Below are 19,319 nucleotides of genomic sequence, written 5' to 3' on the forward strand. Positions count from 1 at the left end.
ACATACATCCTAAATTTACTCAGGGAGTATACGATAGCTAGGAATTCAAGTTCCGTGATAGTATAACGCTTTTCAGCAGCACTTAAACCTCTGGAAGCTAAAGACACAATCCCTAAATTACCATCATCATCTACTTGACATAGTGCACCAGCGATACCACAGTGAGATGCATCCGTCAGCAACACATACTTCCTATCGGGCATGGGGTATCTCAAAACAACCGCCTGCCTGAATCCTTCTTTTAATTTTAGGAAAGCTCTATCATGATCTTGTGTCCATTCCCACTTACTGCCAGCTTTCAATAGTTCTCTAAATGGCTCTAGTAAGTTACCAAATCTCACTACAAATCGTCTGAAAAAATTGCATACACCAATATACGATCTGAGCTCCTTAATATTTCTAGGTGTCGTAGTATTCAATATTTTTTCAATTCTTGTGCTCTCAGGCGTCACTCCCATTGCCGATACACGGTGCCCCAAAAAAGTCACCTCTCGTCTACTGAAAACACATTTGTCAAGTTTCAGAGTAAAACCAGCATACTCTAATTTAGAAAAAACCCTCTCCAAGTGGTCCAAGTGCTCTTCAAAGGTACTAGATCCTATAACCAAATCATCGATATAAATAGTAGCATAATCTCCAGTATCATCTCCCAAGGCAATACTAAGTGCGCGAATAAGAGCTGCCGAACTCGTACGGGTCCCAAAAGGAACACGCCTAAATTGGTACAAACTATGCTTATAGCTGAAAGCAGTAAGAGGCCTGTCTTCTGATCTTAAAGGTATCTGCCAAAAACTACTCCTCAGATCTAACGTAGAAAACCAACTCTTACCCTGAAAACTCTGTATCAACTCTTCAATGGTTTGTGATCTCAACTGATCAGCACCAATACGTCTGTTCATCTCCCTGCCATCAATACACAAACGTATTGATCCATCAGACTTAGGCACGACAATTAAGGGATTAACATATTGACTGTTTGATAATTCAATCACATCGTCTGCTAACATAGCTTGAATTTGATCCTCTACGGCTTCTGCATCTTTGTGTGGTATCGGATACCGCGGTCCGCTGAATGGAGTCTTATCCAGCACAGAAAAAGAATGTTCATACAGATGGGTAACACCAGGTTTCTCGGAGAAAATCTCCACGTGTTCACATAACACTTCAAATAACTTGTCCTTCTGGATTTCATTTAACTCATTTCTACTTACGGCTTCTTTCAAGCCACATCTTTTATCCTCATTAATCCACAACTGGCACAACTTCAGGCCCTTACTAGCCTCTTCATTAACTTTAGAAACCTCTCTCATTCTCCACACTGTACTAACTTCCGTTTTCCTCTGAATTTCCTCCTCAAACTTGACCTTGATATCCTCATTATTCCACCTCAAATTTAGCACTAGATCATTGTAATTTAACTGAGCCAATTTTAACGTTAACCAGTCAGATCCCAAGATAAGATCAAATATCAAATGCGGAATTACCAAACATATCTGAACGCTAATAAAATTATTAATACAGATCGGGACAACTACTTGTTTACAAATTTGCTTAGACCTCTTTCCAACAGCCGTAATGATGAAAGTAGACTTAACAGGCATTTCCTCCAACTGAATACCCTGTTTCACTAATGACTCATACCACTGAGAACTAATACATGATATTTGGCTACCAGAATCAATCAAAACTTTAACACACGCCCCCCAAACTTTCAATTTAACAACGGGATTGACTACTTTATTACTTGAATCTCCATTATTCTGCTCGGGTTCATACAACAAATCGTCTCTAACATCGAGGTCATATGGTAACACTTTCATGGCAAGACACTTCGCTACCTTCGTACTAGGCTGGAATTCTGACCTAACATTACAGCCTCTAGTTAGTTTAAAGGTTCCCTTTGTGTATTGACGTTGGACTCATTAGTACATTGCTCTGGCCTCCGTTGGGGATTTCCTGTCCTATATTCCGGTGCTCCGCTCCTGCTGTTCTGCTGAGGTCTGAACTGATTGCGAGCTTCGTGATTCTGTGTTCTACCGTTATATCTCATTCCGTTGTGATGACTAAAGTTCTGAATATTCTCCGTTCTACTCCTAAGGTTACCTAAAGCATCAAAACTGCCTAGTAGGTTCTCCATCTCCTGAATAGTACCAACTTTTTGCATGCAGGCCGCTTCTCTCACCCTGTCCGGAAAATGTCTTAAAAGTAGTCTTACTACATCAGACCCCTCGGTTATACCATCTAAGTTCTGACAAATCATGACATGTGCCAGGAAGTACTTGGTCATAGTAACTCCTTCATGCTGTTTGTACCTCCCAAATACCACCCTTTCTCTCTCCCGAGCTTGTATCGCTTCATTCCAGAATTTCTCTCTAAACTTATTTCTGAATTCTTTCAGGTTCGTCATCGTTTGCCTATATACCATGAACCAAGACCGAGTTTCTCCTACAAAAGCATGGTCAATATTTTCCATAACGTCTTCCCAGTCCATAGACCCTTCCTCTAGACGCTTTTCAAATCGTTTTTCAATCATCTTAAGGAAATCTAGCGGGTTCGTTTGTTTCCCATTAAATTTAGGTAGTTCAATTTCCCTAATGTAGCTATTTCCTAGACATTGCCTTCCCGTGAAAACCTGTTTATCCTTTGCCACCTGTTTTAACTTATTTTCTGCTTTCTCCATCCGGCATTCTACATCTCTGTCTCTCCTATCAATTTCTCTCTCCAAATTAACCTGCTTCTCTTTCAATGTCCTAATTTCAATCTTATTCTCTTCAGCTATCGCAAACCTTTCTTCACTTGCCCGGGTCTCATCTTCTATTCTAAGCTTTACCGTGTCAATCTCTTGTTGGACGTGGTCTTTAAATACCCGTATTTCCCCTCTTTGAGTCTCAACTCTCTTATCAATACTAGTGACCTGCCTCATTACTTCCTCCCTAGTAGAGTTGTTTTCCTTCCCCATTAATTCCAGGAATTCACTTCTCTGCTCTGCCAACTTTTCTTCTACCTTTTTTCCTTGCCGTACATATTCGCTTTTCTGGTCCTCTAATCGCTTATTAAAATGTTCATTTTTTACCACCAGATCGCGTAACTGCCTACTGTGTTCGTCCATTCTCCGATTCGCTTCCTCCTTATTTTCCCTCATCTCCCTACTTAATTCAGCTTTAGTTTGCTCTAACTGTTCTTTAAGTTCATATTTAATACTCTCAATTTTAGTGTTATTTTGTTCATCTGTTTTAATTTGTTCCAATTCACTTTTAAGCTCAGATTTAGTTTGTTCTGCATCTGTTTTAATTTGTTCCAATTCATTTTTTATTTCAGATTTACTGTCCTCTATCTTACTTAACATTAACTGCATCATTCCCATTAACTGATCATTATTATTACTTTCATTGTTAGTGTTTACTTCCGCTTCGCCCCCCATCCTACTATCATCTGACTCCATACTGACTTCTTTCTGCTTGCCTTCACTCTCCATACTACTTACACTTCTATCTTCAATTTCCTCTCCTAGACTACACAACTCTTCCTCTGAACTCAATACATTATTGCCTTTTATCGCCCGTCCACTGCGCAACATCCTCTCCTCTTTCGTCTGATCAGCCATGACCCTTCCCACAATCAAACACTCTTAATGAAACGTGGATATCCAAATTTTGCCCATAATACTAATTCTGATATCGTTACCGTTATTAACTGCTCCGTACTTAATGATTTTCTCGCCACACGTTGGAGCGGCATTTATGTGACTTCCCCTCTCGGAGAACAATCTTCAAACGAGAAATGCAACCAAGCAAGCAAAGGGCGCCAATCTTTAAGTTGAGGACTTAAAGATAAAATTTATAATCAAGCTTGGACAGACTCTTATCACAGGGGTGGGGTGATAGTGCACTAATCATTAAGCAGGAGAATTAAAAATCAAAAGGCTAATTAAGGCAAATTGATTAAAGTGAACAAGAAAAATACTATTTATTATATTTAATATAAATGACGACGGTTTAACGAGAACTGAATTAAAAATAGAAAATGAATTTAACAAAAAATTGACTGACTCTACTTCGCGAAAACTTGCAATATCTTTAACTCGCTTGCTCACCATGTAGTCTTGTTCTGCTGGTCCTTGGAAAGCTTCCATCCTTGTAGCGGGAACATCATCGGTCGTCTTTGAGATTTCTTCATCTGCAGCTAAGTACCATTCCTGCCTTGCAAATTGCACCCACCACTAATTGGAAGATGACTTCAAAACTAACACTCCCTATTATGCTTTATCCCATATATTGGAGATAAGCCCTAAGTCATAGTTAGAAGAACCACCTTGGGTTATATGGAGAGGATACTCAATTAAGAATCCTTCCAACTTTACTGAAAATGTTCTCTGAAGTTTCATTTCTATCTAGATTAAAACTATCTATTGACTTCGACTGGTTCAAACCGGTCTTGTAGCCGTGCTGTACGTAATTCCTGATGAGAGTGGCTATACACCCCTCATTCAGAATTTCTAAGTATCGAGACGAAGAATCAAGTAGATTATCACGTAGAAGATCAAGTAGCGAATGAATACGTAGAATAATGTAGAGAGAAGTCTCGTAGAAGATCAGAAGATCAGTAGAAGATGAAGCCAAGAGCTCAAACACGCCCTTTTATAACCTTCTCTCGCGCTAATTACAGGTCGCTACACATGGTCCAATCAGATGACACGTCTCTCCCCACTCCAGATATTAGAGTTGACGGGCCACAACCAAGATATCAACTGTTCTTCTATTCGTCCTTTCACTCAGTATCCATGGCAACATGACGCTCCTTTGAAAATATAGGCGGTGAACAGTTCGAATAATTCTGGTCGAAATACGGTAGCTTACGTTACCACGCTTGAACACGTGCTAGCTTTTCTCAGAACTTGATGTCTAAATTTGTCCTTCCAACTTCCTCGGTGATGTGGCAAGATAGAGGAAATCTACTGCAAGTTAATTTTAACCGACTGTCGCAAGAATCTAAGTGAATATTAGGATATTCAGCCCTCGTTTATAAGTCGTAGTTACAAAGTAATGAAATGATAGTGAGCAAATGATTAAACATGAATTATAATACAATTACATACCAAAATAAATATCATGACGTTAAATTCCTGAATTAATTACACATAATAAAATTAACATAATTACACTGTAACGTCTGGAACGTTACAATTGCAAAGAAATGGGAAATTTATTGAACATTTCCCTTGGTTAGGTATTCCAATCCCTAACACCCCTTCTTATAAACGAATATTTGCCCCAATTTGTCGTCTTGAATTTCAACTTTATCTTCATCCTAACTGAAGTCAACATAGGTCATTACAGAAACGTCAGTAGGAAAGTGGTGATTAAAAGCAATGGTATCATATAAAATACTCAATCAAAAAAAACTGCACATTTTCTCACTTTTAACAAATAGAACTATGGTGCCGATCTAACAGTCCAAAGTTCCAGAACTGGAATGACCAGGCCGCAGACAGCCGTAAACACTCGTCAGCCATTATTCCGTTAAATATGCACACTGCTCATTCCAATCAGTGCCTCAGAGTGGTGATTGAATAGCTCAAATGCTATGACGAACCAGTATGTTATGTACTAGTAGTATCAGAAAATTTATGAACCAGAGGAATGGCATGCTAAAGGAGAAAGTTATCTACTCCCCAGCTACTTCCTGCCAATATTCAGTCAGACTGTTAAACTCGGTACGACCAGGCGAATTGGCCGTGTGTTTCGGGGCATGAAGCTGTGAGCTTGCATCCCCGAGATAGTGGATTCGAACCCCAATGTCGGCAGCACCAAAGATGGTATTCCATGGTTTCACATTTTCACACCAGGAAAATGATGGAGCTGTACATTAAGGCCAAGGCCGCTTCCTTCACACTCCTAGCCCTTTCCTATCCCATCGTCACCATAAGACCTATCTGTATTGGTGCAACGTAAGGCAAATTTAAAAAAAAATACTCGGTAGGCAGCAGTAATCCCATCTATCGCAGACGAGTGGCAACAGAAGACACAAAGCACATCACAACAAACAATGGTCAATGTAATGTTACTGTTGATAAATTTTATGAGCTTTCTATCTTGTAGGCCTTTACATATACTTTTCTTTCGACTCTGTGATATTAGGGCGCCTTATAAAATTATTTATAGCGTAGACCGTAGTTCCTTATTCTCCGACTTTACATACCGTTTTTCATTAAATCCTGTTTACCCATTTTGTCGTGACTCGGTGCTGATATGGACTTAGTAACAAAAATCCAAATTCATGAATATCTATGTGAGCATAGCCGGTAAGGTAACATAATACGATTACTAATAACATAATTATTTGGGAATTAAATTTTAGGGCTTCCCCTAAACTACCGTTTCACTCAACATGAATAAAATTATTTATGGCCTAGATTATAGAGACTTATTCTCCAACTTTGCATACCGATTTTTCATTAAGATAGGACCACTAGTAACATAAATATTTGAGAATTACATTTTAGGCCTTGTCCTAAACTATTTTTTTCTCAATATGAATACAATTATTTATGGCCTAGATTGTAGCGACTTATTCCCCGACTTCACATACCGATTTTCACTAAGATACAACCAGTTAAAACATAAATATTTGAGAACTAAATTTTAGGCCTTCCCCTAAACTACCATTTCACTCGGCGTCAATCAAATTATTTATGGCATGGATTATAGCGACTTATTGCCCAAATTTGCATACCAATTTTCATTAAGGTAAACCACTAATAACATAAAAATTTGAGAATTAAATTTAGGCCTTCCCCTAAACTACCATTTCTATCAGCATGAACAACATTATTTATAGCCTAGATTGTAGCGACTTATTCCCCGACTTCGCATACCGATTTTCATTAAATTCTCCTCAGCCGTTTTCTTGTGATGTGTGTACAGACAGACAGACAGACAGACAGACAGACAGACAGACAGACAGACAGACAGACAGACAGACAGACAGAAATTACGGAAAAGTAAAAAGTGCATTTCCTTGTTACTGTGGACGCGACTGATACAGAAATACCATCCTTTTTAAATTCTGAGCAATGTACAGACAAAACTCATATTTTATATATTTAGATTGTGATCTTTCCTACTTTTAAAGACACCACTGAAACTTACTCATCTACTAATGTCATTCCACGCCATCTCTCCACTGATAGCTCGGAACATACCGCTGAGTCGAGCAACTTGTCTCCTTTCTCCCAAGTCTTCCCAGCCCAAACTTTTCAACCTTTTCGTAACGCTACTCTTTTGTCAGAAATCACCCAGAACAAATCAAGCTGCTTTTCTTTGGATTTTTTCCAGTTCTCGAATCAAGTAATCCTAGTGAGGGTCCCATACACTGGAACTATACTGTAGTTGAGGTCCTACCAGAGACTTATATCCTCTCTTTTACATCCTTACTACAACCCCTGAACACCCTCATAACCATGTACCCTTCTTCCTGGTTGTGTAGCTTCCAAGAGCTTCTTTAATTCTTCTCTGATATGATGACAACGTGAATGCTATTCTTAATGAGTTGTTCAGTACATTATATAGATATCCAAATGAAACAAATGCATTGAATGTTTTTCTCTCTCTCTTTTTTAGGATAATTTGGAGGTGACAGTGACTAAGACATGTCTAGAAGTTCTGATGAACCTTGGCAAAGCATTCGAGGATGCATATAAACAAGATCTAGCTTCTCGTGAAGCTGCTGTTGCACCTTATTTGGTTGAGAATGATACAGGAATGGCCATTGCCCTGTTATTGGAAGAAAGCCATTTTCATGTGCAAAACAAGTCAGAAGATGGTGATACTGACTACAAAGAAGTAATGCTTGAGAATGGTGCCAAAGTGGGACTGTGTTTTGAAGATGAACGTGATCAGCTGTTAGTCAGTGCTTCTGTCAGTAACTTGGAGACGTTTGTGGAGCATTTCTTGGTGATTAAGGTAATGTATTACAATGTTTATCATGCAAAATATTTTGTTAAATTTGACCATTTTATTTCGTGTGAAACTTTGACAAACCAAGACAGCAGAGGAGTCCTTTTACTAGTGGCACATCTAAAAATAAATTCTAGAAATTGCAGAATAAGCTTTCATACTTGTCTAAGACATACAAATACCTTTGGTATTCAGTTGTGCTGTCCTTTTAGCATCTCCTCATTTATCTGTCCAATCACTCAATGCCTTCTAGGACTTGGCTGCCTCCTGGACATCCACCTTTTCACATTCATTTAGATTAAACTTCACATGTACTCAATTTAATGAACGTTTGCTGTTTTTTAATGGTAGTCTCAATTCAGTCGGAACCCAATGAACCTTGCGCTTTTTGTAGAACAAGCTGCACTTATTCCAGCAGCTTGCCACATAGAACGAGTCCAGCTTTCTCATTTCGTCAAGTCTATACTGTATTACAAGTTGTCCATTTCATGACCGTATCGATGTTTAATCAAGAAGTAAGTATAAATAACCACCTAATCGATACTTTATTAATGCCTCAGGCAAAATTGAATAAAATTAAAACTTACAGGACATGTTTCGACCACTTAGTGGTCCTCTTCAGCTGTATAAATAAAGAACTGAAAAGAAAAACATTGACAATAAGCACAAATAAAAGTTCTTTGGAGAAAGAACTTTTATTTGTGCTTATTGTCAATGTAAGTTTTAATTTTATTTTTATTTTTTTTATTTTTTATTTTTTTATTTTATTTTAATTTTATTCAATTTTGCCTGAGGCATTAATAAAGTATCGATTAGGTGGTTATTTATACTTACTTCTTTCTTAAGTCTATACTGGTCATTTTGGACAATTCCCTCTGCGCCATTGTGGAACTCGCTGTTAGAACCTTCCAGAAACATTAGAACTTACATAAGATTTCACTCGAATTTAAGTGTGCAACACAAGTTCAACTGTCAACCTAAGACTTTGTCATCAAGTGATTCATAAGACATCACAATGCTTTTATTCATCTTTTAATTTTAACATATTCTGGTCATATTTTATTGTAGCACATGTACAAGGTTTTTACTTTTGTATGTCATTCCATCACCATCCCATCCCCTTCTTCATCCACATCACTTCATTTTTAGATTATGTCTTTTGCTTGTAATTTTGGCTAGGCTGATGATGGTCCAAAAATACGGACCGAAACTAGTATCTGTTATTATTATATTGTAATGTTTTGATAAACGTTAAATGATTTTAAGTATTGAGAAGGTGGAACAATAAAATTTTGTACTCATTTTTAAATTAAAATGTTTGAACGTCGTAAGAGGGTAAAACATACAACTAGAAAAATTCTGAATTTACATAAGGACAAATAACAATAATGACTTGAAAATTCTCAAGTCCAGCAAAATTGCAGAGGTTTGAAATGCATACCCAGAGTGGATTGTTTTTTGATGTAATCTGTAAATAAAGGAATCAGTCTTTTGTTAACTTAGTTACACCATTGCCTGAATAAAGAAATCTCCATCTATCTGTATTACATATAGAAAGATATGAACATCGAAAGGAACACAGAAACCTGTTGCCATCTGTTCAAGTTTTCATCCAGTTATAGACTGAGAGACCATTACATGTTTGTTACATTCCATGTATGTAGCGAAAGTGACATTATGCTTTTGCTGACTGCCACCATTCATCTGTAATTACAAGAACTTGATGGTGGTGGTGGTGATTATTGTTTTAAGAGGAAGTAGAACTAGGCAACCATCCTCTATATAACACTAATCAGAGGGAAAATACGGAAGGGGTCCGACACTTCGAAAAACGAAGATATCGGCCAAAAGAAGACAAGGGCCACGAAGGGCGTGAAAATGAAAGACTCCCTAGCCCTCGCAAACCTAATAGCTTCGGGGTCGGAAAAAACAAGAGTTGACCAAGAGAGGTCGGATAGGATAGATGAAAGTGAGGAGCCTGGCACAAGTAAGTGGAAGAAATGCCAGGACTCAGCTAAGGGCCCCGTGGTCGCCAACCCACGCTCCAAAGTTCAGAGCCCCTGAGGCCCCTTTTAGTCGCCTCTTACGACAGGCAGGGGATACCGTGGGTGTTATTCTACCGCCTCCACCCACAGGGGGTTTACAAGAACTTGATTGAAGCAGCCTTGTTCATTAAATTTGTAATGGGGTTCTCGTCTTTTGAATGCAAAGCAGATTTAATTAAATGCATCACATCAAGGATTGTTATGTTATGTGTTGAGCTTCAAAGAGCTGTCAAGTCCTTTTGAACAAGCCTCTTCTTGTAGAGCTGCAAGTACCATAGTTTGTTCTTAAGTTTCTGTAGTTTAAGTTGACTGTAGAATTGAATTAGACAGCTGATACGTTGAAAATGTCAGTGTGGGAAGAGGAAGAAATAGAAAGAAGACACAAAAGGACAAGGACAATCTCCACATCTTTATACATTGCTGCCTTCAAATGGATTGGCTTTCGCCTCATCAAGACACATCCGTTTCTTCTCACTCCCTGAAGAGCTTGTTTCTACTTCCTAGCTTCATCAGGAGGGCGGTTTCAATACTCAGTGAAAGGCCCAGTGTTCTCCCTAAGACATTTTTAATAGGTGCACCACCCTGCCGTTTTTACAGCCCCTCCTGGCTAACATAACGTAGATATTATGTGCTAGGTATGTATGATTATTAAATTTTGTTAGTCATTTGTGCTCCAAATGAAAATATAAATACTTTAAAATGTTAATTTAAATGATAAATCATCATTATTGTCGGCATAATTGTGCTTGGATTAGCATGGAATCACATGTGAGCGTTCAGTTCCACATGACATCACAAACCCATATGGTACTCCACAGCAACAGAGTGTAAGCACCGGTGTTGAATGGTTATGAACGAGCAGTAGAACAATAGAAGTTCAAAATACTTTTATTTATAACAGTAAAATAGTTCAATTTTGCAACTAGTGTTTCTGTCTAATATCATTGTTAATGGTCTACAGGGAATAAAATAAAATTTTACCATGCTTGTTTTTTACATAGGCCCTTTCAGCTACTCATTCCTGCCACCCGGCTGAGGAAAATTTCTGGGGAGAACTCTGAGGCCATATCAACACATCCGCAATTTTGACAGGGGAAGTACACAAGAACCTCGTTTATCCAGCCCTCATTAATCCGGATCTCTGGTTTATCCAGATCAAAAATAATAAAAATTTATTTTTATTTGTACAGTATTTCTTTTATAGCGTCGACTCTTCTTGAATGTCTTTTCCGCCAAGGAAAGTTAAGGACAGTAATTGGAAGTAATTCGGCCATGGTCTATCAAAGATACCGTCCCGGCGTCTGCCTGGTATTGAGAATGGGAAACCGTGGTAAACCATTCCCAGGACGGCTGAGGTGGGATTCGAACCCACGTTCTTTTGAATGCAACGCACTATTAATTCACTGATCGTGAATTTGAAGCTGACACCGGCGCTCCATCAGAAGTAACAATGACTCGTGGAGAGTCAACAATGCAGCTGGACAAACTGATGGCCTATTTAGAATCCCTGACTGAAACCACACCGGCAGAACTGCTGTTAAAAGAACATCTTCGTGATCATGGTGCAGGCAAATGCTATACAAATGTAAAACAGAAAAACTCTCACATTATTTTAGTACCTAAAACAGAGTCGTAAATGTACAAAGTGATGATATTTTTTTTGTACAATTGAAAACAGGTATTACTGTACAACTTACAGTATGTTAATAGATTACATAACATGTACTGTATTGTCTTTTAGTTTTTCTGGATTACCCGGATTTTCAGTAATCTGGATCAGTTCTGATCCCACTTAATCTGTATAAACGAGGTTCTTGTGTAATTAGAAACAAGAGCAAATTTGAATATCAGATATCAGAAGAATGTTGGATAAACACGCAAAAGGGTAATACGCAAAACAGTAAAGATAAATACAGGTGGTAGAAGACTAGGAACACAGGACAGTCACAGAATTACAAAAGGAACCCAAATGATCGATGTAAGTAATGAAAATGAACAAACTAGTGCAAATCATAAGTTTAAAGTGCATTTCCAGTGGGTGGTTTTTTATTTTGACCTAATTTGTAAAACAATGAATCCATCTTTGTGGGCATAGCCACATCATTGCCTAAACAGGTAATGCAATCGTGCATGATTTGAGACAGCTTAGGGACTGTTGTGGGATATGGTTTGGAATCTTCATCATTACTTTCCTTTTGACGATTTAATTGCCGTCTGTTCATTCAAGTTTTCATCCAGTTATAGACTGACAGACCATTACATTTTTGTCACATTCCATGTAGGCAGTGGAATTGACATTGTTCTTGCTGACTAATTGCCACTATTCATCTGTAATTACAAGAATTTTATCCTTGAGAACATGACTGAAGCAGCTGTGTTCAATAAATTTCTAATAGGGTTCAGGTCTGTTGAGTGCAAGGCAGATTTAATTAAATGCATCACGTTAAGAACTATTATGAATCAATCGGTCACTGCTGATCTACATTTAGGGCAGTCGCCCAGGTGGCAGATTCCGTATCTGTTGTTTCCATACCCTTTTCTTAAATGATTTCAAAGAAATTTGAAATTTAGTGAACATCACCCTTGGTAAGTTATTCCAATGCCTAACTCCCTTTCATAGCAGTGATATTTGTCCCAATTTGTCCTCTTGAATTCCAACTTTATCTTCATATTAAGATCTTGCCAACTTTCAAAGACACTACTCAAACTTATTCATCTACTAATGTCATTCCACGCCATCTCTCCACTGACAGCTCGGAACATACCATTTATTGCAAGTGATTAATCTTACTATTAGGCCGTATTGAAACTCATTATATTAAAATTTACATTCATTTATTGAAAACCACCTGTACAATACTGTACAGTCTTTATGACTATGATATTGTGACAAGGATTAAATCTACCCTCATTTATTGGACATATGTATTTGTGTGTGGGGAGTTTATCTACCATAATTGCCCATTGTTTGAATTGCTGTTAATTTATGTGACTGAACTATGCCTATTTAAATGTGTAATCTGCTATTGTTGCGTTGGTGGCTTCGATTTTTCTGATTTGCTCAATAAGCTAGTTGATTTGCACACGCAGGCGCGCTACTGCTTCGAACTGAGCGATGTGCTTTTGCTGGCTGCGCCATGATGAACGCATTTGGTGAAGCTGTTCTGTGCAAGACGCGATTGAGAGTTGGTGTAATGCAGTCTGTTACTCCAGGCTAATAGCCATGTGAACTAGGGCATTTGCCTTAGTTGTAGTGTAATGTGTTTTAATGTATTTCCTATTTACTGTTCTTTAGTATTAATGTGCCTGGAATATCTGAGTGAGTTTACTTCATTGCAAAATGAACTAACAACGTAAGCTATCAAATTATATTAAATTGGACACCCAATGATGTAAGTACAAGTATCTTTTTAATTGTTTTGAAACTGTTCTACTGCCGTATTCTTTGGAGAAGAATGTGAGTAATACGCTATCATTGACATTAATAATGTGGGAAATTTCGGCAACGCTGTCAGAATTGTTTCAAGTCAATTTCGCAACCCTAATTGAAATTATGCCTATCTTTAATGGACATGTCAGCCACAGTTTATTCATTAAATTAAACTGGGATTTCTTCTGCGATGGATGTTTTAATGATATAATTCGAATCCTCAAACTATTAAAATGTAAAAAGATTTTTGTAAAATTCTCTATCCAAGTTATATTTAATTTTGTAGTAATTCTGGAACTCGGTATATGTGTGCATGAGAGGAAAATTATTCCATTTGTTTCATTTGAGATTATCGTTGTGATACCTTATTCTATTTCTTAATGTTATTGAGGCTGTTGTTGTTGTTGTTATTATTATTATTATTATTATTATTATTATTATTATTATTATTATTATTAATTTTAGTCGGTGTATTTCCTTCTACTTTTCCTGGTTCATATTTGTGGTATCTATTGCACTGTTATCAATGTATTGGATGATGCTGTGTGCTAGTATTATTTTCGTAATGGGTTCACTCTTTACTCCTTAATGGAATGGTTATATCCTTATTCGCACATTACCGTTTTCCAGGGCCTCCTAAAATTTAAATTTACTAACCGGCATTTTAATCCTCTATTAATATTTTGTTGGAGAAAATGACAAATTCTAAATACTATACATTATTATTGTGATATCATGGTTGTAGGGAACTGAAATTTGTTTCCCCCATTGATTAAAGATACGTTTATTCTCCTCAACTATTCACGTCCGTGTTTTCTTTTTTTTCTTTCATTATTGCGTGTCTCCCTGTACGCTAATTTTGTGTGGGCCTTGCCTGTTGTTTTATGATTGATGTTGGCTTGGCTTGGGAAGCTGCAGGCTTCATTGTGTACATGATTGTTCAGTTAACTGCGGAATTTTAATTCTGTTTCCCTTTGTAATTCGTAACTAATTTGGGAAATATTTTCATTTGGTTTCCTGCAATTCTCTCTTCTGTTCATTTAATTATTTATTATTATTTATTATTATAAGAATGAATAATTTAATGATAAATTATTTGAATTATGCATTAAAAATCTATTTTTAAAATCATTAAAATTATGAGTGCACACTCAGATAACAATGTAAAATAATTCTTACGATGTAATAAAATAAGCAAGTCGAAGAACTTATACCCCAAAAAAATATTTCTTGTTAAATTAATTCATTCAAATAAGAGAAAAATGACTATCTTTAAAATAATTAAAATTGTGAAAACACACTCAGATTACAAACTAAAGTAACTCTTACAGTACCGAGAAATAAGCGGAGCCTGCAGCTCGCATCAGAATCAATAAATGACAAATGTTAAAACGGATCCATACTTTAAGAATTAAATACACCACTGGCCAGTTTTTCTTGTAAGTAGGTATACTACAATTAGCCTCACTAAACTGAAATTTGTTTCCAGTCCGTCTACGTAAACACTTCAATCATTCCAGAAACACGGTAACACACACAATTTTAAAAGCAACAATAGTAAACCAAATATTCCATGCATAAATAATTAAATGAACAGAAGAGAGAATTGCAGGCAACCAAATTAAAATATTTCCCAAATTAGTTACAAATTATGAAGGGAAACAGAATTAAAATCCACAGTTAACTGAACAATCATGTACACAATGAAGCCTGCAGCTTCCCAAGCCTAGCCAACATCAATCATAAAACAACAGGCAAGGCCCACACAAAATTAGCGTACAGGGAGACGCGCAATAATGAAAGGAAAAAAAAGAAAACACGGACGTGAATAGTTGAGGAGAATAAACGTATCTTTAATCAATGGGAGAAACAAATTTCAGTTCCCTACAACCATGATATTACAATAATAATGTATAGTATTCTGAATTTGTCATTTCCTCCAACAAAATATTAATAGAGGATTAAAATGCCGGTTAGTAAATTCAGATTTTAGGAGGCCGTTGAAAATGGTAATGAGCGAATAAAACAGGAAATAACCATCCCATTAATGAGTAAAGAGTGAACACATTATGGAAATACTAGCACACAGCATCATCCAATACATTGATAACAGTGCAATAGATACCACAAATATGAACCAGGAAAAGTAGAAGGAAATACACCGATTAAAATTAAGAATAATAATAATAATAGTCTCAATAACATTAAGAAACAGGAAAAGGTGTCACAACGATAATCTCAATTAAATGAAACAAATGGAATAATTTGCCTCTCATCCGCGCATATACAGAGTTCCAGAATTACTACATAATTAAATATAACTTGGATAGAGAATTTTACAAATCTTTTTACATTTTAATAGCTTGAGGATTAGAATTATATCATTAAAATATCCAATGCAGAAGAAATCCCAGTTTAATTTAATGAATAAACTGTGGCTGACATGTCCATTAAAGATAGGCGTAATTTCAATTAGGGTTGCGAAGTTGACTTGAAACAATTCTGACAACGTTGTCGAAATTTCCCACATTATTAATGTCAATGATAGCGTATTACTCACATTCTTCTCCAAATAATACGGCAGTAGAACAGTTTCAAAACAATTAAAAAGATACTTGTACTTACATCATTGGGTGTCCAATTTAATATAATTCGATAGCTTACGTTGTTAGTTCATTTTGCAATGAAGTACACTCACTCAGATATTCCAGGCACATTAATACTAAAGAACGGTAAATAGGAAATATATTAAAACACAATTACACTACAACTAAGGCAAACGCCCTAGTTCACATGGCTATTAGACTGGAGTAACAGACTGCATTCCACCAACTCTCAATCGCGTCTTGCACAGAACAGCTTTACCAAATGCGTCCATCATGGCGCTGAGTCACCAACTGACTGGCTTGCAGCCAACAGAAGCACATTGCTCAGTTCGAAGCAGTAGCGCGCCTGCGCGTGCAAATCAACTAGCTTATTGAGTGAATCAGGAAAATCGAAGCTACCAATGCAACAATAGCAGATTACACATTTAAATAGGCATAGTTCAGTCACATAAATTAATGGTAATTCAAACAATGGGCGATTATGGTAGATAAACTCCCCACACACAAATACATATGTCCAATAAATGAGGGTAGCTTTTACTCTTAATTCAGAGCTCTGGCGTGGATGTTATATTTAAAATTATTCCTTAAAAACTAGTTGTTTACAATAATTTACAATGATGTATAAGAACATTACGGTCACATTTTGGATTGAATTGATTAATCTTGTCTTAAACTTTTAGTGAGATATCATACTGATATCCCCTTCTAATGGAGACAATGTAAAAGATATTAACACATATAATGTTGATACTAGGTTGACAAATTAAATCAAATAAGAGTCAAAATATTTACAACAGATTTTTCATTATGTGCAAGAAATCAATATGCTCAGCTTAAAATGATTTGTGGATTAGCTAAAATCTTCTCTAGATAAAAATTAAAATATTTTCTTTATTATAATGAGAGTGGAAATACTAGTTAGATAGCAAGTATAGCTAGTAGAGGATGCTTGATCAAATCTAATTCATATGACAGGTTATTCCATCTTCTCTTTAAATATGCAAGTATGCTGCCTAGGTCGTGAAGCTTGTGAAGTTATCATCCATGTAAGTCAGAAGAGGAGTTCAACTGGATTCTTAGGTGTAAATGAATCTTCTATATGATGCGTGTTGAAGTCCTTTTGACTTTAGGGGAGATGTCCAGCAGTGTTGCTTGTGTGAGGTATTTCCACTTCGAATATTATTAATAAAGACTCTTGTTGTAATAAAGAAAAAAATGTTAATCTATAGAAGATTTTAGCTAATCCATAAATCATTTTAAGCTGAGTGTATTGATTTCTTATACATACTGAAAAATCTGTTTTAAATATTTTTACTCCTATTTGACTTTGTCAACCTAATATCAGCATTATATGTGTTAATACTATTTTTTACATTGTCTCCATTAGATGGGAACATTAATATGATATCCCATTAAAACTTTAAGACAAGATTAACCAATTCAATCCAAAATTTGACCATAATGTTCTTATACATCATTGTAAATTATTGTAAACAACTAGTTTTTAAAGAATAATTTTAAATATAACATCCATTCCAGAGCTCTGACGTAGAGTATAGAATTTATGGCTGATGATGCCTGCTATGATGTGAAACATGTACCATAACAACCTTAATAGAATGATTATATAATAGTCATAAAGACTGTAAAGTATTGAACAGATTGTTTTCAATAAATTAATGTAAATTTTAATACGTACCACTTAGTCGAGCAGCTCATCTTCTTTCTCCCAAGTCTTCCCAGCCCAAACTTCACAACATTTTTGTAATGCTGCTCTTTTGTTAGAAATCGCCCAGAACAAATCAAGCTGCTTTTCTTTGGATTTTTTCTCGTTCTTGAATGAAGTAATCCTGGTGACGGTACCATACACTGGGATCTTACTAGAGACTTGTATGCCCTTTCCTTTACATCCTTACTACTATACCCTATAGGGCATAAACAACACTGCATAGTCGATCTTACCTTCTTACCTGTCATTAGATGAATGCGCCAGCCCAACTGCATTCGGCAGGAAAAGGTCGTTTACAGGGTTCTTGTGAACGAGAGTAGGGAGATTAAAAAAAAATTGTTCTATACGTATGCTTACGAAATGAGGAACACAAACGCATTTACTAACATTTTGAGCCAAAGTTGTGTATTCTTAAACCAATATTTACTTTTCTTTTATTTTACAATTGATTGCACTAATAGTGCTAAAATGGATGCTCCAAAGGCTCCCATCATAAATCCAAAGATAAACATCGAAAAATATAAAATAGCTGGTTGATGTCGTGCGGGAGATGATAAGTGAACCAAAGAAACAAATGTGTCCTTACACGGAACAGCATCGCTGTACCTACAAATAGAGTATATGATGCCAGGGTGAGAAATTGTCCTGCAGAAATAAAGCCACAAAAAAAAAAAAGTCCCCACTCATATTTGGGAAAATGCACACAACAAAATAGTAAGTTTGAACCTACAACTACAGGCATATCCTTTCTAATCTCGCATGAAATATATATTTTATGGATATGAACCAAGGTCCATTAAAACAAATGTTATATTTACAAAATGTACTGATTAAGCTAGTTTCCTTAGTGCCCAGTTACTACCTAACACACACAACTAACAAACAAAATAAAGAAAGTAAGAGAGAAAGAAAGAATGAATGATTGAATGAAACCGCCGTCGCATGCCTGTCTCGCCTGCGAGAAAGAATTCCTCACACCACCGTCCTTTTAAAAATGGCGGCAAGGCTCCCTGCTGTGCGGGCAGGGGAAACGACCTCCAAGACTCGGCCGTGAAACACACCCTCACAACAACAACAAAATAAAAACATAGCCTAGTTTCCAAGCATGCAGAGCTCTTTGCCCCTGCTCCTACCCTCTTCTACACACGACGAAAAATAGCCATATAAATGAGTGAGGAATCATCTACTTTCTTCTAACTGTCCAACCCCCGTGGCAGACCGCCCTGGGTCTCAATTATAACATATGAAGTAACATTCCGTTATTCACATCAACCTCGCCGTCAACCCATGCGACGAGTTCCAGCTACCCTCAAGTCTAGGGTTCAATCCCTTACTTGGCAGAGTATGAGGGGTCGCAAATATACGTGACATAGCCTACGGTGTAGTTTCATTACACTCACAGTCAATCAAACTCAATACAAACACGAAGTAAACAATTAAATCCAGGCCGCATGCGTGCTCTACATTATGCAGACAGATTCCCTTCCCAACATAATGGTACTCTATCATTAATAACCCATAATTACAAGCAGATATCGTCAGATGCCGGGC

General features: G+C 36.7%; 1 protein-coding gene across 1 annotated transcript in view; it reads left to right on the top strand.

Moving 5' to 3' along the window:
* Nucleotides 1-19,319, top strand: part of LOC136884060 (intermembrane lipid transfer protein Vps13) — an 816,621-nt gene that overhangs the window by 508,208 nt on the left and 289,094 nt on the right. Inside the window, exon 33 of the mRNA XM_067156088.2 lies at nucleotides 7,620-7,961. Coding sequence (XP_067012189.2) covers nucleotides 7,620-7,961 — 342 coding nt within the window. The remainder of the gene's footprint in view (nucleotides 1-7,619; nucleotides 7,962-19,319) is intronic.

Source organism: Anabrus simplex, chromosome 1, assembly GCF_040414725.1.
Source record: "Anabrus simplex isolate iqAnaSimp1 chromosome 1, ASM4041472v1, whole genome shotgun sequence".
In the NCBI taxonomy this organism is placed as follows: Eukaryota; Metazoa; Arthropoda; class Insecta; order Orthoptera; family Tettigoniidae; genus Anabrus; species Anabrus simplex.